This window comes from Danio rerio, chromosome 1 (assembly GCF_052040795.2).
Source record: "Danio rerio strain M-AB ecotype USA chromosome 1, GRCz13ab, whole genome shotgun sequence".
NCBI lineage: Eukaryota > Metazoa > Chordata > Actinopteri > Cypriniformes > Danionidae > Danio > Danio rerio.
The window spans coordinates 10,467,066-10,489,850 of NC_141021.1; the positions used below are offsets into that span (position 1 = coordinate 10,467,066).

A 22,785-nucleotide genomic window follows, 5' to 3' on the forward strand; every position below is an offset into this window, starting at 1 on the left:
GGTAATCTTATTTTAATAAAAAATATATTTGCTGAATTATTTAAAAAAATCGTCTAAAATTAAAACAATTAAATAAAAAATTATATTATTATTTTTTTTAAAATTAGGTGAACTTATTAAATATTTATGAAATATTAACTCATTTTGTAGCAGCACCACACTTTCCACAGTGTCCTTTTTTGAAGATGTCAATAACTTATGAATGACTATCAAATGAGGTCCTAATCATGTAACACAGAATGACGTCTAACAATCTGCATATGTAGGACAAAGGACCCCTGAGATGTATGCAGACAACTTAAGAATGTGACTTTAGATGAACACTGATACACATTCATTTAAAGTAGGTATGCTCAGTAAATGTATTTCTGACCCATTTGTGTGTGAGCAGGAAGGTGATCCAGGCTCCTAGCAGCAGCGTCACCACCAGCACCGTCATGGGCTCAGAGCTCAGCGAGTCTGGCAGCACTGGAGAAGAGCTCTGCTTCCTAACTGGTGGCAACTGGAAAACACAGAACAGATTTGTGCTTCTCTAAGAAAGCTTGCTGGCTCACCACACATTACATTTGCAAACTAATGACAGTTGAAGTCAGAATTATTAGATACAAAGACTTGCACAGATGAGTTTTATTGGCTTTGGACTCACTGGGTGAGAGGGAGAGCGGTAAGAAGAGCCGGATCCTCGAGGTGGGATGACATCACCAGAGCGCTGCAGGTTCTCTGGGAAATCTCTCAACATGGTGGTGTGAGCCAGAGGAGGGATTTCATGGTGACCTGTTCATATACATACACACACACATACAGTTTAAGTTAGAATCATTGGCCCTCCTGAGTTATTGGCCTCCTGTATTTTTCCAGGTGGATCATACCAATGAGCAGCCACTGATTCTGCAGAGAGCTGCTGCTTCCTGGTGGATATTTGACGTCAGTGCTGGGTGTGATCTCGCACTCAGGCCGTCCATTACCCATTGTGACGCCCGCTGTCATCGGCCCCTCAATGCGTGCAAGAGTGAGACCCTTAGGCTGCCGTGAGTGCACAATATGGTTAATCAGATGGACGTTTTGCTACTGGTTTTGACTAATGGAGAGCTGAACTTACCACTATTGCGACACCTTGATGGACAAGGGAGGCAGAAGCATACAGATGAGACTCCGTCTTCCCAACATACAGAGTGGGACTAGCAAAATATACACACAAACAAATATGCTTAATTCAATATGAAAAATAACAAAGGTGGTCGCTTTTAGAAAGACACGCAGGTTTGATATCAAATGCTGAGAAACAAAAGTCTGGATTTTGATTTTTAGGTGTACCATCTCTTTTTTGTTTTTGAAATCATTCAATAGTTTTACATCCATCCAAAGTCAAAATGTAAAATTTACTCAAAATTTTATTTGAATTTTCCAACACCTTTCTCATAGTGTCTGAAATGTCTAGTTTAAGGATCCAGTTTCTCTAAACCCCTCTTTTTTGTTTGAATATTATTTATTAATTTTTTAAATATGTCTATTCACTCTTAAGATTAGGAATTTACAGTTGATAATAACCTTAAGATGAGTGAATAAACACCTAAATATCATCTGAATTTCAGCTTTAAATTCTTCCTCAGCACTTCTACACACAGTTAGGTTAACAATAAAAATTGACCTTAACAATTTGAGCCTAAAACCACAACCTTGCAATTCAACCAGCAAAGTGGACTTACTTTTAAAGAGCAGAAATCAGTGTCTTCTCGGCATGTGGACAACAAAAAATGTGAAATTTTCAAAGCATCAGCTACACAGATTGAGGGCCTAAGCAGACACTGATTGCAGAAAGCCAATGAAAACCACAGACTGGCAATTTGCAAATGTGTTCTAAACCTACATATGTAAGTTCAGGCAGTTCATCCTCTTTCTTCTTTCATTTTTTAAGCTTTTACTTTGAAACTCTGCAAACTTTTTCAATTCACAAACAGCTACATGAAAGATAATATGTCATGAGACGGTCTTACACTAGCTGAGTCTTCGTGCTGTGGCTCTCCTTTGTGAACTGGTAGGTCCACTTCATGGTGTGGGACTGTGTGTTTTCTGCGGTGAAGGTCAGATAGCGCAGGGTTTCTGTTGCGACGGTCAGATGAGGGGCTCGACGGAGACTGTCCTGACTCCACAAGTAAAATCCAGCCACCGGAGAATCAAATTTCTGCATCCACAAAACCTCGCCAGAGTCTCGATCCACCGTAACCACCAGACCATCGCCACTCGATGCAAAGTGCGACATCTCTGGGATGAACAGACATACGCAACTATGATGAAATCAAAAAACACCACAACTAATATCTATTCTATATATACAGTTGAAGTCAGAATTATTAGCCCTCCTGAATTATTAGCCCCCTGTATATTTTTTCCAAAATTTCTGTTTAACAGAGAGCAGATTTTTTTCAACACATTTCTACACATAATAGTTTTAATAACTCATTTCTAAGATAATCTTATCTTTGACACGATGACATTACATAATATTTTACTAGATGTTTTTCAAGACACTTCTATACAGCTTAAAGTGACATTTAAAGGCTTAATTAGGTTAATTAGGCAAGTTATTGAATAAAGATGGTTTCTTGGACAATAGATGGAAATCTGTTCTTCTGGAGCCGTTTCACTGTAAATAAACAGTTAACGGTCAGTAATATGTTTTATTAATATTATTTACAAAAGAAATAAATGGTATATATAAGCAGCAAATAAATTAGCGAACAGTTCATCTTATTAAAATCAATAGCTATTATAAAGAATTAGTATCAAGTTATCAAATCTCATTAACCTTTTTCTTGTATAACTTAAACATTTGGGGCAGTTTCGAGGACACATTGGAGAGTGCCAACGTTCTGTTGCGAAACCGCCCAAATTATCTATACTCTATGTCATTTTAAACCCGCACAATCGTGTTCAAAACTGCCCAAGCTGGCAATACTGGGGGCAACGGCACCTGTAATGAAAAGGAAGGGAATCCCATCGTTTATATATTTATTTCAAACTGTTTTCATATCTTAATAAACCGAAAGCACAGAACGGACTCACATTTAAAAGCGTTAGGGCGTCACCTGGTGGTTCGGCGGTATGGTTGCGCAGAGGATAGAGGCTCGGCTCTTTAATGCTTGTTGCCACCCTTCAGAGAAAGACTGAAAATATGGGAGAAATAATGGAAAATACCTTTGTGGGATGATAGCGGGATAGAACTGTAAAATACAGGAGAATCCTGGGAAAAACGGGGTTGACAGATTTGCCTTAAAATTTAAATTTTTTAAAAAATTTAAAACTGCGTTTATTCTAGCTAAAATAAAACAAATGAGACTTTCACCAGAAGAAAAAATATTATAGGAAAAATTCCTTACTCTGTTAAACATTATTTGGCAAATTGTTGAAAAAATAAAACAAAATCACTGGAGGGCTAAGCATGTTGACCTCAACTGTATGTAAATATCTACAATCATGCATTGTGAGGAACCTACTATATTCATATTTTTTGTCGTCATATAGAGGAGCTGAGTAATCGTTGTATGTGGCATTCCAGCGGAGCTCCTGAGTCTTTGTGTCATACATGGTGATCATATATTCTGCAGAGAGAAACATGTATGAAATGCATATCAATACATATGCATAGAAAAGAGTGTGCTGTGTGTGTGTTCAAACCTGTGCGACCGATGTACAACAGAGGTGCAGAGGGACAGATGGAGTCTGAAGATGAGGTGCTCAAACTTGTCTGTTTTTCACCTGTCTGAGGATCGACCACAAACCAGGTGTCTTGTTTTTTACCTGGGAATACACAGAGTCCAAAAAGGAGAGCATACAAGGATGTACAGCTTTTTATCATTTTATAACCATACTATCAGGCTTCCCACACCCATTGACTAATGCTATCAAACCAACCCCTGCATACATTGCTAGACAGCGCACAATATGTTCCAGGAGGTACGTTTTTTGCAGTTTTTGTTTCCGCAAATCCACCAGAGGCCGCTGTGTATGCTTTTTCAGATCTCAAATTTCTCTCGTGAGTGCCATTTGTGCCTGCTGTTCTCACATAAATTCACCAGAGGCCGCTGTTGACTGACTGACAAACCAAACAAACCCCGCCTTTCCCAAACCCAACCAATAGTGTTTTCAAAAGCACCGATTGACTCTTCCACCCACTCCCCTAAACCCAAGCAACATGGTTTTCTAAAGCAATTCAGAAAAAGAAAAGCCCACACAGCTGCCTGATTTTAACCACATTTTCAGATCTTATCATGTTCTCACCCTGTTGTTTAATTGTTTATTTTTATTTTTTTGCCTTTTGTTTTTGTTTTACCTGCTTTCCGGAACTGTTTTTTGCTGTACTCATTGCGGTCAACTTCTGTCTATATCTCAAATTTGCCGACGTACGCAGCAAGCCACTGGGCAAACTGGTAACAGCAGGAAAGCCGTCCACGTGGAGGTAAGCGGTCAGCTGGTATCCGCAAAAAGGAACAGAAGCCGTCGGTGGCGTCATACCGCCCCGTAGCATTCGTTTTAAGATTAAATGCAGCCATACAGTACAAACCCCTGGCTACATAATTTGCGCTCTCTAGAAATGTATACAGGCGTATGTTTTCACAATGAGCCTGTGCTGCATCAAACACAGACTAAAATCCAAATTGAGTTGATTATGTGTTGTAGTATTCTGTGAAAACAGAATTGAATTTCAAGGCAGGACACAACAGGCAAAAACACTGTGGCGACCCCCAATAAATAAGGGACTAAGCTGAAGTAAAATGAATGAATGAATGTATTAGTTCAGGTTATATTAGCTCATTTCCCTAACTTTTTTTCTTCAAATAAAATCTAACATGACCACAGCAATCCTTCACTGCCACAAAACACAGTTATCAAACACGAATTTGACCGTAAAACATCATAAAGAGGTTTGCTGATACCGGTGTAGAGTACTCCATCTGAGCTCCTGCAGGGAGACGACTGCACCAGCTCTTGAATAGTGAATGGCAGTTTCTGAGAAAAACATTCATATAAATGTCAAGAGCTGTCACTCTCTGATAAACACATCCACAGCCACGCTCACAACACTCACCATCAGACCTTCTTTCCTCTTTCCTCCGAGAACATACAGACTGCCGTCATTGGGGTCTGGTAAAAAGCCTGGCCTACAGGCAAAAACAGACACGACTTTAAAGTTTGATCAAAGAAAAGTGAGCATTACAAACAAGAATAAAAGCAGACCTGATTGCAAGACTAAACTTTTTTTATTTGGCCTAGGTCAGAGATTTTTCAGTGTTAGGTGGTCTGTGGAAATGTTTGTGAAAAATGAAATGAAATTACATTTTTAACAGTGTACATTTGCCCTTTCTACTCTACCTGACAAAAGTCTTGTCGCCTATCCAAGTTTTAGTAACAACAAATAATAACTTGACTTCTAGTTAATCATTTGGTATCAGAAGTGGCTAAGGCAAAGGCCTCTAGATTACGCTTATTTTACCAAAATAAAATATGATCATGCCTTGATTTTTAGCTATTTAATTAGGACAGTAAGGTCTGAATTTGCTAAGACAAAAGTCTTGTCACTTAACAGAAATAATGTACAGTATAGATTAGGATATAAAGTCATGGTGCAGTGGAAAACGAATGAATATTGTGTATGACTCTCATGAGCTTGGAGCACTGCATCCAAACATCTCGGCAATGACTTAAATAACTTATGAATAAAGTCATCTGGAATGACAAAGAAAGCGTTCTTGCAGAACTGACTATATAAGAAGGAGCGCTATACTGCTGAAGAATTTGCCTTCTCCTGAGGTTTGTAATGTAATGGGCAGCACAAATGTCTTGATACCCCAGGCTGTTGATGTTGCCATCCACTCTGCTGATCTCTCGCACACCCCCATACTGAATCTAAGCCATTACAACTAGTATTACTACCATTAAGTTACAACTAAATAAATAAAAAAACAATAGCTTTTCTAATCATCAAATAATAAAAATGGAATGTTTCTTGACACTGAAGACTGGATGCTGAAAATCCAGCTTTGGGATCACAAGAATAAATAATGTTTTGATTGTAATACATATTTAAATTCTGATCATTATATGTTTGCAAATTTGGCAAAAATAAAAGTCTTTTTTTTTAAACTAAAAAAAGTGATTCTAAACTTTTGAATGGTCATGAATATTCATGTGTTTTCTGAAGCTGTTAAAACACTTACTCTTGGAAATACTCGGGAACCTGTATAATAGGATCTGAAAGAGAAAGTGAAATGGTTATGAATGTTTTTGGCCAACCCAAGCTCATTATGATTACGTACCCCTATACACATTTCTGAAGAGTCCCAGGAGCTACGTTTTTTTTTGTTTTTGTTTTTTTGAAGTTTTTGCAAATCCACCAGAGGCCCCTGTGTACACTTTTTCAGATCTCAAATTTCTCTCGCTAGTGCCATTCGCGCCTGCTGATCTCACGTAAGTCCACCAAAGGCTGGTGTCAACTGACTGACTGACTGACTGACTGATCAATCGACTGACCCACCCTCTCTCTGCCCTAAACCCATCCAATAGTGTTTAAAAAAGCCCTGATTGACCAGCGCCCATCCCCTTTCCTAAAATCAATGGACAGTTTTAAAAAGCAATCCAGAAAAAGAAAAGCCCCACGCCACGTTTTCAGATTTTACCACATTCTCACTCTGTTATCTACTTGTTTATTTTATTTTTTGGATTCTGTTTTTGTCTTACCCGCTTTCTGCAACTCTTCTTTACCAGACTCGCACCCCAATGTCACAGTTAACTCCGCTTTGTGTCTAGTCTATCGACGTACGTGGCGAGCTACTGGTCAAACTGGTAACAGTGGGAAAGCTGCCCATACAGAGGTAAGTTGTCAGCTGGTAGCGCAAAAAAGAACAGCGTCATACCACCCCGTAGCGTTCGTTTTAGAGACGAAAGGCAGCCATACATAGCTTTGGCTACATAATTCGCAATCTCCAGAAATGTAAACGATTTCAGAATGAGCCTATGCCGTTCTTGGCACATAGTAAAACAACTATTGCACTACTTTTTTCCCCAAGACAGCACTACTCCAACATAATGCCATTCTTTTGTAATATACATAATACCATTCAAAAGTGAGTAAACCTGTTGCTTTAAAAGTGATTAGATGATTTAAAAAGTGAGTAAACCAATTGCTTTTAAAGTTATTAGATGACTTTACTTTAAAAACCTTAAAGTTTTAAGTAAATGAACTGTGCATCATTAAAACTAAGTCAGCTTAAAGGAACACTCTTTTTTTTAAAGGCTCACTTGCTTTATTAAGTTTTTAGTTTTCCAGGTCTGACAGGAACACGTTTAGCTTAGATTAGCATAGATTATTAAATCAGATTAGACCATTACATCTTACTCTAAAATGACCAAAGGTTTTCGATAATTTTCCTATTTAAATGCTGACTCTTCTGTTATTGCATTGCGTACTTATGACAAGTTGCAGTTTTCTAGGCTGATATGGCTAGGAACTATATTCTCATTCCAGTTTAACAACGATAGTGCTCAGATTCTAAGCTGCTGATGCAAGTGCAGGGCTTGGTGATAGGGACTATTTTCAGGTGCTGTGTAATATCATTATTGGGCCGGCTGCAGCCATGGTATGGCCGCAAAGTTCTGTGATTAGTGAAATGCTAATGATTTAATACAATTCAATGATTTATCCTAAGCTAAGCTAAGCAAAGCAAAAAGTGCTATCGCTGGACCTGGAGATCAGCTGAATGTATTAGAAGAAATGGTAAAACTTAACTGCTTAACTACAGGGCAGTGGTTCTCAAAGTGGGGGTTGGGACCCCCTGGGGGGGTTGCGTAACAATGACAAGGGGTCGCTTGGTGATTTCCAAATCTCAAATAAGTTTTATTAAACTATTTGAATGACCATATTTTACTCATAACCCACAGAGGATAATAGTTGTGTTAAATAAACAACAACATACAAATAAACAAAAACAAAATTATTATTATATTATTATTATCTATTATAAACAAATAAAAATCAGTCATCAGCCTTTACGTTTTATATTATAAATTAATAAATGAATATAAAAAATATATATGGTTAATAGACTGTTGCATTTATGTGTTGTCAATGTGCTCATGTTTATACATGCCTATAGTTGTGTCTACAAGGTTTATATATTTACAGTGTAACCACCTTGAAAAATGGGGGTCGCGAGTCACTGACATTGTTATTTTGGGGGTCGCAGGCTGAAAAGTCTGGGAACCCCTGCTATAGGGGAGTTGTAAAATGAGCCTAAAAAAAAAAAAAAGTGTTCCTTTGAGAGTTCCAAGTTACAATGGGTTTACTCTTTTTACAATGGATTGACTTTTTTGGGGCAATGGGTTTACTCACTTTTTTTAAAGTAAAGTAATTAATGGCTTTTTAATGTGTATTATCACTTGTCATAAAATTTTAGCTAAAATCTTAGCTAAAAAGCCAAGGAGCTATCATCATTGCAACTGTATTGCACAACAAAAATTACTAACATTTGACAGTTTCTTATTTTATGCTGATGTGTGTTTAATGTATAAAATATTTCATGGTCTTGCACCACCACCCCTCAAACAATGTGTGATTGTCGGCAAGGACAATGTAAGACAGACTAGGTCATCTGTTAGAGGTGATTGTTCAGTTAAACTTAAGAGAACTGCTTTTGGACAATCATTTTTTTCAGTTAAAGCAGCAGAAAGATGGAATAAAATACCAGTGTATATCAGAGAGAGCAGCACTTTTAATAATTTTAAAACTGTTCTTAAAATCTGGCTAAAACAAAATCAAATATGCAGCCACTGATTTGATTTCATTTTATTGACAATGATGTATTGTATTTATTGTACTGTAAGTGTATATTGTATTTGTTATAAGTGTTAAATTTGTTACTTCCTGCCCAGGGACTACAGATGTAAATTAGCTTTATAGCTAACTCTGGCACAACATGTCATGTTGTACATTGTCCCTGTATAAATAAATAAAGTAAATAAAAAATAAATAAATAAATAATGCACATATACATAAGTACCTTCCTTCAATGTCCATTTGATGTCTCCGGTCTGTTTGCTGACAGCATGCAGACTTCCATCCAGTGTAGAAACAAAGAGCAGAGACTCGGGCAGAGAAACGGAGCTTCCTCCCTCACACTGAAAAGAAAACCAGGAAAACACCTTTTCACACACTGCAGATATCAGACTATTTAAAACTTATTGCTACCTGATACGTAGCTGCAAATACATACAGTGTGTGTGTTCTCTTGTGGGCGTTGTGGACAGGTTTGGCTACAATTGTGACACACAACAATTTTAAAACCATTTAGCCTAATATCTTATAATGTCAGCACGTCTGTAAGGGTTATTTTAAGAGGAGGTGTGGTAAATATTATTATTTAGGTCTGAAAACTATCGTGTCTATAAGAGGTCTTCACTGTAGTGCGCCACAAGAAATGATTCTTCTTCTCAAGTGTTTTTATCTTATTGTCTAAAAATGTGGGTTTACACAGGGCAATGTACAAAATCCAGGGTTCCACACAATTCCTTCATGTTGTCCCCACACATATTAAGTTAACTCAATTGTTTTTACAAATTTGTGTTGATGGAACATAAACAATTCATTTGTCTCTCAAAAAACTGAAGAATTTAGTTGATTCAGCTCATTTTAAATAAGTAGTTTAAACAAACAGCAAACACAGATTTTTTTTGTGTGTGAAGATAACACAATTGTAAGATTTTACAGACATTTTTAAGATTAAGTGATGATAACTGTTGACAGTTGACAAAAAAAGAAAGCTGAAGTATATCAAGATACATTTATTGGTAACATTTAAGTTTAGGTCACAATTCATTGTTATTAACTGCTGGCTTTTTACCTATATTATTAATATATTAACTGTTTATTAGAAGTAATAAAGTATGAGTTATTCTGCATCCCTAATCCTATACCTAAACCCAACTTCTACGCTAAAAATGTTGGGCTCTGCACAATTCCTTCATGTGGTCCAAACTCAAATTGATTAAGTTAACTCAATTGTTTTTACAAATTTGTGTTGATGGAACATAAACAATTCATTTGTCTCCCAAAAAACTGAAGAATTGTGTTGGTTCAGCTCATTTTAAATAAGTAGTTTGAACAAACAGCAAACACAGATTTTTTTTTTGTAAAGGTAACACAATTGTTAGATTTTACAGACATTTTTAAGACAAAGTGATGATGACTGTTGACAAAAAAAAAAATAAAGCTAAAGTATATCAAGATATATCTATTAACAATTTAGTTTAGGTCACAATTCATTGCTATTAATGCTGGATTTTTACCTTAATTATTAAGATATTTACTGTTTATTAGTAGTAAGTATGATATTATTCTGCATCCCTAATCCTATACCTAAACCCAACTTCTATACTAAAAATACTGGGTTCTGCACAATTCCTGGTTTTAATTCCTGGTCCAATTGGTTTTACAAATTTAAGTGGATTGATTCAGATCTTTTTCTGTGTTTTTTACAGTGTAGCTTTACAGGCTTCTTGTGTGTTTGTATTAGAGAGAGCAGTTAACAGTCAACATCTTTTAACCAGGATATCCTTCTCCACCGCCGTTACTGCCACTCCTATATTTACCAAAAACTGCCTGACATTATATTGAAAATGTGTGAAAGAACAACTATAAAAGAGTTCATATCTATCAACTACTCCCATATTTTAATATTTTGCCTCAAATTTTGTAATCCTTTATGCATTTTTGAATATTGAACTCAATTAATTTATATTTTCTTTTTGTAACATACAATGAAGACCCTCAGAAATGTCTCTTTTGATGACACCATTAAGATCTTATCCTAATAACTCAATATTCATTTACATTTACATTTAGTCATTTAGCAGACGCTTTTATCCAAAGCGACTTACAAATGAGGACAAGGAAGCAATTTACACAACTATAAGAGCAACAATGAATAAGTACTAAAGGCAAGTTTCAGGTCTGTAAAGTCTAAGAAGGGAAGTATTAGTAGTATTAGTTTTTCTTTTTGTACAGTTAGTGTGATATTCAAAGAGGCAATTGCAGATTAGGAAGTGAAGTGGAGACTAAATAGTTAAGTTTTTAGTCGTTTCTTGAAAGTAGCGAGTGACTCTGCTGTTCTGATGCAGTTAGGGAGTTCATTCCACCAACTAGGCAGATTGAGCGTGAGCGTGAGCGTTCGCGAAAGTGATTTCTTCCCTCTTTGGGATGGAACCACGAGGCGACGTTCATTCACAGAACGCAAGTTTCTGGAGGGCACATAGATCTGCAGAAGTGAGAGCAGATAAGAAGGAGCTAGGCCAAAAGTCACTTTGTAGGCAAACATCAGAGCTTTGAATTTGATGCAAGCAGCAACTGGCAGCCAGTGCAAACGGACTAGCAGCGGAGTGACATGTGATCTGAAAATAACTTAAATTGCAGTGTCTTACTTGTCATTTGGAACTATTTATCATGTTTATTCCGGTCAATTCCTGCCAACAAATGTTATAAGACACACGCCAAGTCAGTGATTCATAGAAATAGCAGCTTATTAACCCCTGACTGTTCTCTTTCTGCACTCCTGTTATAACACACACACACACACACACACACACACACATGCTGCACTCTGGAACAAAGCATCCCGACCTGCGCGAGCTCTCCAGCACAAAGCCTATTAAGCGCGCTCTCGTGAAGGTCTCGTGCTCAGGTTTGTGTGATATGACACTATTGTAGGAGCATAAATTGAAATGAGCTGAACTATTACAGGGTTAAATGTGCAACTTCTTCCAGATCTGATGCTTAGATCATGGCCCATGGGTTTTCAAGTTAAATAGAATGGGACAGTCCCCATTAAAAAATGTAAAAGGCATCAAGTTTCATGTACAGTAAAATACGCTGTTTTTAATATGATTAATTCAGTAGAATTATAATGTAAAATATTATTAAAAAGAAAAACTTGCCTAGTGAATTTTTTTTTTATTTTATTTATTTATTCATTATTTTTATTCATATTTTAAATGATATATATATTTTAATCTTATTCATGCTTTTTGTAGTGAAATATTAATGGATTTTTGTTTATTTATTGATGTTTACTTGAATAAATCGATGGGTTATTTAATTTAATATTTTTATTTTATAAATGAAATTGTGTATTAATTATTTATTGGCTTTTTTTTTTAACATAGTTTTGCATCTTTAAATATTTCCGCAGATCCTAGGGCAAATTTGTCTAAAATTATCTCTTAACTTTAACTTTAATAACTGGCAATGTTTATTAATGAAACTGATTCATAATAATAATAATTCTGCTATACATTTTTAAAATACTCTATTATCATTCTGTAATTAATATAATTTCTGATACACAAACCTAATGAGAGTCGGCCTCCAGTATCTACTAAAAACTTTTTGAACAGACTCGTTCAAACGAACCGTCGGACTGAATAAATTCGCCAAATCGAATCGGACTCGAACATCCTGTTCGTTATTATTGTAAATAGAAATAGTAATTGAATTAATCCTAATTTAATCACTATTACGGTTGTTGATAATAACAATAACCACACTTTCATCATCATCATTATTATTATTCCTAATGATGACATTATTTGTTATCATCATTCCGGGAACCCCAAAGCACCCGCCTCTCGGTCGCCAAAAATAGACCAACACATATCACTGTCCCAATGGTGACCAGCGACATAAAGTAAACACATGAGATCTGTTTTACCTGAGACACGATTCCAGCGAAGCAAACCAGCAACAGCAGCATCTGTGTCCAGTTCTTCATCATCCTCATCATCTCCCTGGACTTGACAGCTCTGAAAGTTGCGGGGTTTTCTGTTGTGTGTCTGTCAGTAAATATAAACTAAGGTCGAAAGGGCTCCAAACTCCTCCAACAAAACGCCATTATCACCGAGAGTCGGAACAACTTCACCGCGACATACTCAATAACTAACAGTACTACTGCGGTTCAGCGTTTGCCTGAAACACGCCAGACAACTGATCATAAATTATAATAACAAATATTGCACATTTCCGCGTTGGGACGGATCTGGTGATGTCACTCAAATCAAAGAGCATACAGTAGAAAACTAGAAGGCACGGCCATGTTGGGTTGATTGACAGCGCGTGTGGCCAATGGCGTGCCGCTGCGGCGAGCTGAAAGGCGGAGTTTCGAGAAAGCTGGATGTCATTTTGAAACACGTGTAACAATAACAGTTTGGCCCTGACAATTGATGACAACACGACCTGTTCTGCCGCTTGTTTCTTTTCCTTTCGAAGTGCAACATAGAATATTCCCTCTAGTTATTAACGGGGTGAAAGGAAAGTATTGATCTGTTTTCTGCTTTTTAGCACAACATGTTTTTTAACTAATGTAATTAATTAATTTTATTTAATGTAAAGCCCATTTATATGAATAATACAGTCCTACAATACACCTGTGAAACTAAAACGAATACAACATAGAACGATAAATTAACTAAATACATGTCACTCTTTTACTACAATTAATATTTCTCAAAGTAGCTGTATTTTAAGTCAATTTCTGTGTCAACACACCGTAAGGTCCTGGCTACAAAATGTCCATGAACGAAAAAATACTGTTCGTCTTAGATTTAGGGAATATTGAACATGTACAGCCTATTATTGACTTGATTTTAAACACTAAAAAACGATATTAAACGAAATTAAAACAACGAGAATGTAAAAGTTAGCTCGCAAAACGCTATTATATGGCTAACAAATTCTGTAAATAAAAAGTGTTTAACATTTGAAACACGTAAGTGTATTTTAATAAAAGGCAACAATTTGCATTAACGTTGATGAAACTACACTTGTTTTCCAAGAGCTTTGCTGCCCCCTTGTGTATAATCAAATGATCTGCATAGAAATTAGAAACCATTTTATTTAAATATGCCTACACTTTTTTAAATATTATGAATTAAAAAAAAAAAAAAAATATATATATATATATATATATATATATATATATATATATATATATATATATATATATATATATATATATATATATATTTATATTAATGTGTTTATGTTGCCGTGGGTTTCCTCTGGGTGCTCCGGTTTCCCCCACAGTCCAAAAACATGTGCTATAGGTGAATTTGATTGGTGTCCGTAGTGGATGTTTCCCAGTTATGGGTTGCAGCTAGGTTATCCACTGTGTAAAACATATGCTGGATAAGTTGTCGGTTCCTTCTGCTGTGGCGACCGCAGATTATTAAAGGGACTAAGCGGAAAAGAAAAATAATGAATGAATGTAGGCTTATTACCAGCCTATTAAGATCTTATACTACATAGCTACACCAACCTAAAACCAACTTGTTTCTGTTACCCTTAAAGATATTTAAAAATGCAATATCCACAAATGCAAATTTACTAATACCAAAATATACTTTCCATTTTTTTTGCATGAAGTTAGTCATTATTTAAATACAATTTCATTATCTGAAAATAAGAACGCAAACAGAACTATCTTATTTAGTAATGACTTTAATTTATATACTGTAATTGATTCGTTTAAATGTCTAACCCTCGAGTTTATTTCATGTTCTTTATTATTTGTTCTTTCTTTCTTTCTCTTTTTTCATTGACAATGTAATTCATATTCTGTATTGTTTATTTTGATACAAAGATGTCAACTGTTTTTTTTTTCTGCCTAACAATAATACAATAATTTCTCCTAATAATTTGGGCATATGCCATAATTAATGGTTTATTAATAGCGATAGTATTTCCTTTACCCTTTAACTACCCCACCAAGAAAAAAAGTTTGGACTGCATTTCTGCTTAACTCCTAATGTTGCTAGGTTACAGACTCAATGCTATTTTTACAACATATCCCATAATTTCTCAAATTTCAGCTTCTACCAAACGGTAGATATATCGGTTTATAGTATCAGACTTAATATACTATGACAAATCTGATAATATGAAGTGTAAGACAAATTTATTAAAACTAATTCAAAGTAAAACAAAATATTGATTCGCTTCACGATTTTGCGTGTCATCTTTGCGCAAGGGACCATGCTAATCTTCTCTGTATCGAACCAATTTTAGTATGTGTGATGTCTCAGACAACACAATCAAGCCGCGTCACAGACCTATATATAAGGTTCAGATACTGTCTATCAGATAACATGGCGGTAGCTAATTTTTTTTACAATTAACAAAACAGCTGATGGTTATATCTTAGAGTCGGTTATGGAAAATCCTGAGCACGATAAAAAATTTAAACCTTTATAAAAAAAATTTTAGACTGGTTTTTACTGTATTGTTTAACATATGCAAAATAGTTGCATTCTCGCAGAACGATTGGTTGCCTCTTGGTTTTCAAAATGACGTCACTCTCTTCTCGTTGAGTCTGCTGCAACTCAGAGGCACGGGGCCTTGCTACATCGACTTTATCCGGTGAATATTTATATTAAAAATGCCCTTTGTTCCTTTTGTAGAATAAAAGATGAATCTGTCGATCATTTTTGGGGAATGTGCCCGGCATGTTAAGATTTTTCGGACAGAATGTGCCTCTCTTAAATATGTTTTCTTTGTTATAAAAGGATGCTTCATTTTGTTTTTAATCATGTTGATAAAATAAAAGATAAATATTTTCTAATAAATCAGTTTATTTTTACTAGCAAAATGTCTATACACAATTGCAAATTTTCGTCTGCAAATATCAAATAGATTTTAAATGGAATATTAAATATTACTTGAATACAATCTCTACCCCCAGCGATCTCTAAAATCGATAACTATGTGAATTTAACAGTATTTTCTCTTTTTATAATATCCACCTGACTTTATTCTATGTTATCTTTTATGCATCACTGTGCTCATGCTTTGGGATAGCTTTAAAATGTTCTATTGTTATTTAAATTATCCCTGGCTTTATTTTTGTTTCTCTTTTTGTTTTGCTTTGTTATGTTGTCTATTTTTGCTGTTATAGGATTTATTTCTTTTCTGTATTAATTTGTACTCTTGTTGAACGTTCTAATAATATAAAACTCAGAAGCAGGTGGTTAAATTAAATTATTTTTTAAATACTATTTTATACTATTAAAGTACTATTTAATACTATTTTTATACATATAATTTTTAATTGGAAATAAATTTAGGAATCACATTTATAGGACTTTTATCGATCGGATGTAGGTCCTCATTGAAGCCGGAAGTACACTGAAATTCACAATTTTTTGCGCGAAAGTGTCTGTTGCCGTCTTGTGTGCTCTCGGTCGTTATTGTGTTCATATGTCAAGTTAAAAGAAAATTTCCTGCAAAAGCAGACACAATACTGCAAACATGGACGAATATGACGAAATGTATGGGATTGAGGATGATTTTGAACGACAGTTCGCAGATGAGTTGGAAGTCATGGCTGAATTGGAGAGTGAGTTACAGAAAAGTGTTCATGTCAAGTCTTTTACAGTGTATCTTACTGTGATGACCGTCTTGTTCGTTAATAATGTATAAAGATAGATTATAGTGAATTTTAGCTGGCTGTTCTATTTAGATTAATAGCATAGCAAAATGTTTTCTTTCTCTGTAACGTTACACACGCAGACACACCACATTGCTGTGTGTTGTTTGAAAATGAGGTAAAATTGGTTTTATATTCGTACACTCAGGCTTTTACTTAACGTTAATAGTATAATTTCAGAAAGCACACTTGCACATTATAAATAGCAAAATCATATTAGCAGTCACTCACTATCAAAGGACAACATTGTTCACAGTCAAATAAACAGCCCTAATGTTGTTTTCACGTCATACTCGCATGAGATTACTGACTGAATATTCAAAGTACCATTGTAAACAATATAGGGAGCATGTCACATGTTGTTACGAATTTGCAAATTTATAACAAACTTTACCTTCATTTTTTTGAGGAATACCAGTGTGGTACTACATGAATTGGGTAAATATCCTTGCTTTTGCATAATAATATTTTTAGCTATAATAACTATTAGTGAGATTTGGTTGTTATGACCTTTATTAATTATTTGTGAAAATTGTTTGTTTTAGCTATAATATTATTTTTGTTCTTTGTGATTTATTGTTCAGCACATTGGTCAACCTTTGGTTGTGTTTAATAGTGCTATATAAATAAAATTGACATTGACATTAATATCAAGCCACCATTACCACAATAACTAAAGGGATACAGTTTGTACTTTGTATTTCAACTTCCATTATTTTTGTTACTACAAAAAATGGCTGTGACAGATACATATGAATTATAAAGAAAAATCTAAAGGCATTATATCTAATTAATTATAAATGACTATAAATATATACTAGTCGACAATTGAAATAGATAAAAAAAGCTTCAAGACAAGAATAGATGTTGTTCATTAGTTTTAGGACAACTCTGATGAAAGGTTTACTGCCATAAATGTTAAACACTGTATATAAATGGATGTAGATAGATAGATAGATAGATAGATAGATAGATAGATAGATAGATAGATAGATAGATAGATAGATAGATAGATAGATAGATTGATTGATTGATTGATTGATTTGTCTTATATTTATTTTGTCTAAGATCACAGAGCAGATTCTCAAATAGAATTCATTTGCATAAGGGAATTAACCACAACCACATATTCCCAAACCTTAAGTTGTCGTCTTAAACACCCATGTCTGCTGCTCCGATTCACACCTGAAGCTATAAAGCGGCACGGGAAACAGGGTTTGGTGTAGTTCTTTACTGTACAAACTGTACACAAACAAAGGCTCTGTTCCAAATCTAATTGTGCTGCCTACCAAGACAGTGTTTCTCAGCACTATAGGATCAAATTTAGCAAATGTTGTTTCAAAGCTAGTTTCCATTAGCATTACCATTCATCTCAAATGGCAGCTGCACAGCTGGTACAGGAAGTAGACTGTTTGACTGGCATCCTAGCTCCTGGAACTGCAAAACCTTTAGCCAACATCTTGAGCCGATTGATGATGACACCACAAGAAATTTTTTAACATACTAATTGTTCAGTCTTGAAATGTAAAAAAAAAATGGACCCTTGCTAAATAAAATAATTAATTTCTTAACTCCCCCCCCCCCCCAAAATACCTTATAGACATATAGATAGATAGTTTGATGTTTTTTTCTATTTTTTTGTAGCTTATCAACAAATTACAATATCAAGTTTAACAATAATCTCTGTTCTGTTGTAACTTATTTGCAAATAAACACATAAAATAATTGAATTAGTTCATTCATTTAAATGTATGAATGTATCTGTGTGTAGGCAACAATCCACCAGCCGCAAAAGTGTCTGAATTTCGCAATAAGCCGCTCACACAGACGTTCGAGGAAGCCCTTGTGTCCGGAGACCAGCCATCAAGGAAATTAGTAAATAACCAGATTCCCGAGAGCATCTCTCCGCCGGTATACGAGGAGGAACAGGAGTCTCTGAGTGAGTGTTTTACATTGGATTTTTACATTTGTGTCATAAAACACATTTTTCGTTCAGAAGGTTGGGATAGGTGCGCTTTTAAATTCTCACAGATTGATTCAGTCAAAACAAAACAGTAATGTTAAGTTTTATAACAAACTAAAATAGTGCTGTCCGATATTGGAACATTTTTAGTTTATTTAATTAATTAATAAAAAAATGTATTTATTTATTGAATTATAGATTTTTTTGTGTGATTAAATATTGCGATATGAAAACAGTTTCACAAGATTGTTTAAATGGCACAATTTGACATTTTTTGGGAAGCCTAACAGTATTCAGTTACAGAAATTAAATAATCAAAATGCAAAAATAAAAAATAAAAATGCTTTTCTTACTTTCCTTTGTCTCGTTTCTAGTCCAAATATCAAAAAATAAACTATTGCTTTCAGCAAAATTAAGTTTCCTTAAAACAAAGAAAGTTTATCTGCCAGTGGGGTAAGTAAAATAATTGTGTTGTCACTTTGAAATGTAAATATTTGGACTAGAAAAAAGACAAAAATGTTAAGTAAGAAAAACGTTTTATTTTATTTATTTTTTTTTTGCATAAAACGTATAAATACAGTAACTAAATACAATTGTGTAGCTCCTGGTCAACTATAATCCAGACTCAACATTGCATGGGACTATAACAGATGCACACATTGTGATATCCATGCTTAAACAATATATTATGCAACCCTAATCTAAAATAACATTTACAGTTTTTAGTGTACATGATCATTCAAAATGCATTTGAATGTTGTGATTTGGTGTGTAAGTAATATTTTACATCATCAGTGTTGAAAGTAGGGTTTCTACTTTGTATTTTTGGTGGAAACTGCAATTCATGTTTTAATGATTTATTTTTTATTTAGAAATTACTTATAATTAAGCATTTAACTTGCATTTTAACCTGACTCCCCTTTAAGCTAGGGCTGGGCTGATAAACAATATTATATTAAATCGAGATAAAATTTATGTCGTTAACAATAATAAGCTATGGACTTTTTACTCTATTGATTAAGGAGCCAGTCACACTGCAGAAATGTGCAACGGTGAAAATCTAAAAGTTTTTTTGTGAAAACAACAAAAGTATCGGCCACCATAAATAGGTCATGTTATTTAATGGACCCTCTAATTTGTGGCTTCAGTCATTGTTGGTTTACTCTTTTAAATCTGGAAGCGTTAACAACTGATGTCAAAATATATATTGTTATTGTTCAATATAGAAAAAATTAATCGAGATTGCATTTTTGCCATATCACCCAGCCCTACTTTAAGCAAATTTATAGTGTTATTCGTTTTATTAAATGTTGTAGTGGCTATTTTCTCTAAGGAGGCTCTCTCAGTGGTCAAGAAACAAAGTCTTACCCGGGATGTCTTTTCAAAGTTTTATTCTTTATAAAGAAGATCACAATCATACAGCAACAACAGTTTCTGCAGAGTGAGATACTAAAGCAAAGTGTGTTCACCGTTTTATCTAGTTTGTACTGCTTACGCGGTCAACTCCCAATAAGGCCTCATCTGCATTTACGTCAGGCGTCTTCTGCCGTTCGTGCGATATGCTCATAACAACCACACATCTTTCTTAAGCAACCATACCTTTAAATGATGTATAGACCATAAATTCCAGTGATGCGTACCCAGAGAAAAGAAATGTGTTCACCCCCACATAGTCAGATAAGGGAAATTCTTAAGATAATCACATAAGCACGCACCTAGAGAAATATAGTTATGTATAAAAATGTACACATAGGTTTTATGGTGAACATATGGAGAACACAGATACACGCACATCTAAAAATGAGTCTTAAACAAGTTTTCAATATATAAAGGTCATCTAAAAATTATTTTCCATTACAATGTTGAAGAAAAAAAATTAATAATGTTAAAAAGTTCAATGATCATCATTTATTTAAATGTTTGTAACATTATATTTGTCTTGAATTGTAAACATTTTTAGTCCTAAAATGAAAAAGAATTAATTTCTTAACCTCAAAAATACCTACAAGCATTTGAAGAGGATTGTAGAGTATAAAGTTTGACTTCTCACAGCCCCTAAACCCAAGAAAAGGAGGCAAGATGTGGCGAAAAAGCTCCAGTTTGGCGTTGACCAAGATGATGACATCACTCCTCCATCTTCCCCAGAGGTTTACGACAGGGAAGTGAGAGACGGGTAAATTTTTATGCACACCATAGTTAAAATGTACCACTGAATGAAAGCGTTGGTTTTTGATCTTTTTTTTTTTTTCACAGGCCGAGATTTTCCCTAACCCTGAGTCCAGACAGACCAGCAGCAACAAAAATAACGACAAATGTTTTAGATATTAGTGGACTGGGAGCTTTACAGGAGTCACCGAAGCGGGTGATGGCAGCAAAACGTCATGCTCAGAAACGCCCACCTGCGATCGGAGATTACATCACAGTCACAGACTCTATGGGAAACAGGGTCTACCTTAACAAGAAAGAGGATGAGGAGAAGGTTTTATTCCATTTTAACAACTTAACTTTACAGCTTACAGAAGTGCAATACGCAATAAATATAATGGTTGATGTTTTTATCATTTTTCTCAGGCACCAGACCAGAGAGCCTTCCGTAACTCGCTGAATGGACTAGGACTGCTAGCTGTTCCCATTGAAGTGCTCAAGGAACAGATTGCAGAGAGAGTAAGTATAATGGGTCTCTTTACACCTCCGTGAAGTTGGCACCCCATAAAAACAAATAATCCCCAAAACTATGCCATTCGTTTGTGCTACGTTTGTGCTGATTTGTGCCGCAAAAACGAACGTTTGTGCTGCTTTGGGGTCTGAGATATCAAGCTTTTTTTTTTTTTGACCGTGTGACATCACTCTCCTCCCCATATTGCGCAAATGACTTCAAAACAGCACAGGTCGTTTGTGCTCGGTTTGTGCTGGTTTGTGCCGTTAAAACGAACACGGTATCTGTTTTCCTCCTTTAGAAATAAGCAAAATATTTCGGGAGCCGTGACGTCACTCTCCACGCCATTTCCTCTAAAAATCTTCCCTGTCGTAAACCACAAATCAGCACAAACGTAGCACAAACGAATAGCATAGTTTTGGGGATTATTTGTTTTTATGGGGTGCCAACTTCACGGAGGTTCTCTTTACTTGTTTATTTCCTATTATTTACACTATTGACTTATCGCACAACACATGGACATGATCTCAATCATTTTTGGTGATGCAATATACATCGCCCATACATAAAAATCAATTCTAGCAACATTTTAGCTGATCTAAAATGCTGATCTCTGCAATCTATCTTTGTTGGTGGTGTCAGTGTAAGTATGGTTAAAAAATAGTATTTACTATAAATTACTATACAGTATATTTCCATGTGGGTGTCTGACAGCTGAAAACAGATCTGGTAGCAGATATCACAGCCTCTTTTACTTTTTACCGTGCACTTTGTTTGTTGACATTAATTGTTATTTATTTGTTTAGGATATATACGTTTTCACATTCTGATTTCAGTGCCTACTTATTAAATAGTTAAAAAGACTACAATTAAACTAAATATTTTTAAAGGTGCTGTATGTAAGTTTTTGACTCTTCTAAAGCATAACAATACCATGATATGTTTGCAGATATTTAAGAAACATGCTAAGTAAACATACTTGTTTATCTGAAGTCAGATATTCTGCTTTGAAAATGTGTTTCCTGTGCCGGAATGGTGTGGTTCTTTCAACCTGCCCAATGCCAGTTTGGCCAATTATATTTCAGCAGACCTGGTTGCCTTGCTGGAAAACAGTGTATTCCATTTATTTATTTGGACAGTTCAAAAACATCTCCCAGATATCACAAAATTTAGAGGATTTTTTTTTCAAAAATTCAAGCTTTTCAAAAGCCAAACAAGTTATTAGGTTTCTCAACCAAAGTAAAATGTAGGGCAGATTAACATTTTTCTAACATAAAGCAATACAAAGCTTTGCTTGTATGAACTATAAATCAATCTCATTTATTTCTTTAATAGACAAAGCACAACTGTCTTCATGCATTATTTTATTCTATTTATTTAGTTTGTTTATTTTTTTCTGTGGTGTTAAAAACACAAAGTTTCATGATGATATCAAGATGTTCTATTAATTTATGCTGTTTTTCGCTTGTTAAAATAAAGCAATATTTTAAAATGCTATATGTAATTTGTAAAACACAAAATAGACACAATAATTCAATTTTGTAAATAAATTATCATTTATTGTTGATCTGTTAATGTATAACCGGTAAATATTCAGTTAACAAAGGGCAAAATTTACCGAAATGAGCATCGCTGGTGTGTGC

General features: G+C 34.8%; 2 protein-coding genes and 1 non-coding gene across 5 annotated transcripts in view; 1 reads left to right on the forward strand and 2 right to left on the reverse strand.

Moving 5' to 3' along the window:
• The window catches only part of ern2 (endoplasmic reticulum to nucleus signaling 2), a 31,713-nt gene extending 18,614 nt beyond the window's left edge, over positions 1-13,099 (reverse strand). The window contains exons 1-12 of one of the 2 annotated variants that reach the window (XM_087236690.1): positions 12,756-13,099; positions 9,054-9,171; positions 6,216-6,249; positions 5,087-5,159; positions 4,935-5,007; positions 3,676-3,798; positions 3,495-3,599; positions 1,995-2,262; positions 1,100-1,178; positions 870-1,023; positions 647-774; positions 374-502 (exon numbers count right to left, since the gene is read on the reverse strand). In XM_087236690.1, the coding sequence (XP_087092816.1) occupies positions 374-502; positions 647-774; positions 870-1,023; positions 1,100-1,178; positions 1,995-2,262; positions 3,495-3,599; positions 3,676-3,798; positions 4,935-5,007; positions 5,087-5,159; positions 6,216-6,249; positions 9,054-9,171; positions 12,756-12,827 (1,356 nt within the window). In that variant the 5' untranslated portion in view covers positions 12,828-13,099. Of the gene's footprint in view, positions 1-373; positions 503-646; positions 775-869; positions 1,024-1,099; positions 1,179-1,994; positions 2,286-3,063; positions 3,111-3,494; positions 3,600-3,675; positions 3,799-4,934; positions 5,008-5,086; positions 5,160-6,215; positions 6,250-9,053; positions 9,172-12,755 lie in introns of those variants that run through there. The other variant, XM_087236691.1, reaches the window with a different exon arrangement.
• A 1,923-nt stretch (positions 13,100-15,022) lies between these two features.
• On the reverse strand, positions 15,023-15,130 carry LOC137489971 (U6 spliceosomal RNA). Its single transcript, XR_015477322.1, has one exon. It is a non-coding gene; the product is annotated as a U6 spliceosomal RNA (small nuclear RNA).
• A 1,097-nt stretch (positions 15,131-16,227) lies between these two features.
• Positions 16,228-22,785, forward strand: part of chtf18 (CTF18, chromosome transmission fidelity factor 18 homolog (S. cerevisiae)) — a 29,186-nt gene continuing 22,628 nt past the window's right edge. For both annotated transcript variants that reach the window (XR_015475762.1, NM_001110102.4), the window contains exons 1-5: positions 16,228-16,433; positions 18,295-18,462; positions 20,539-20,659; positions 20,740-20,965; positions 21,058-21,150. Coding sequence is in view for 1 of the 2 variants with exons in the window: in NM_001110102.4 (NP_001103572.3) it covers positions 16,346-16,433; positions 18,295-18,462; positions 20,539-20,659; positions 20,740-20,965; positions 21,058-21,150 (696 nt within the window). In the remaining variant the exon portion in view is untranslated. The remainder of the gene's footprint in view (positions 16,434-18,294; positions 18,463-20,538; positions 20,660-20,739; positions 20,966-21,057; positions 21,151-22,785) is intronic.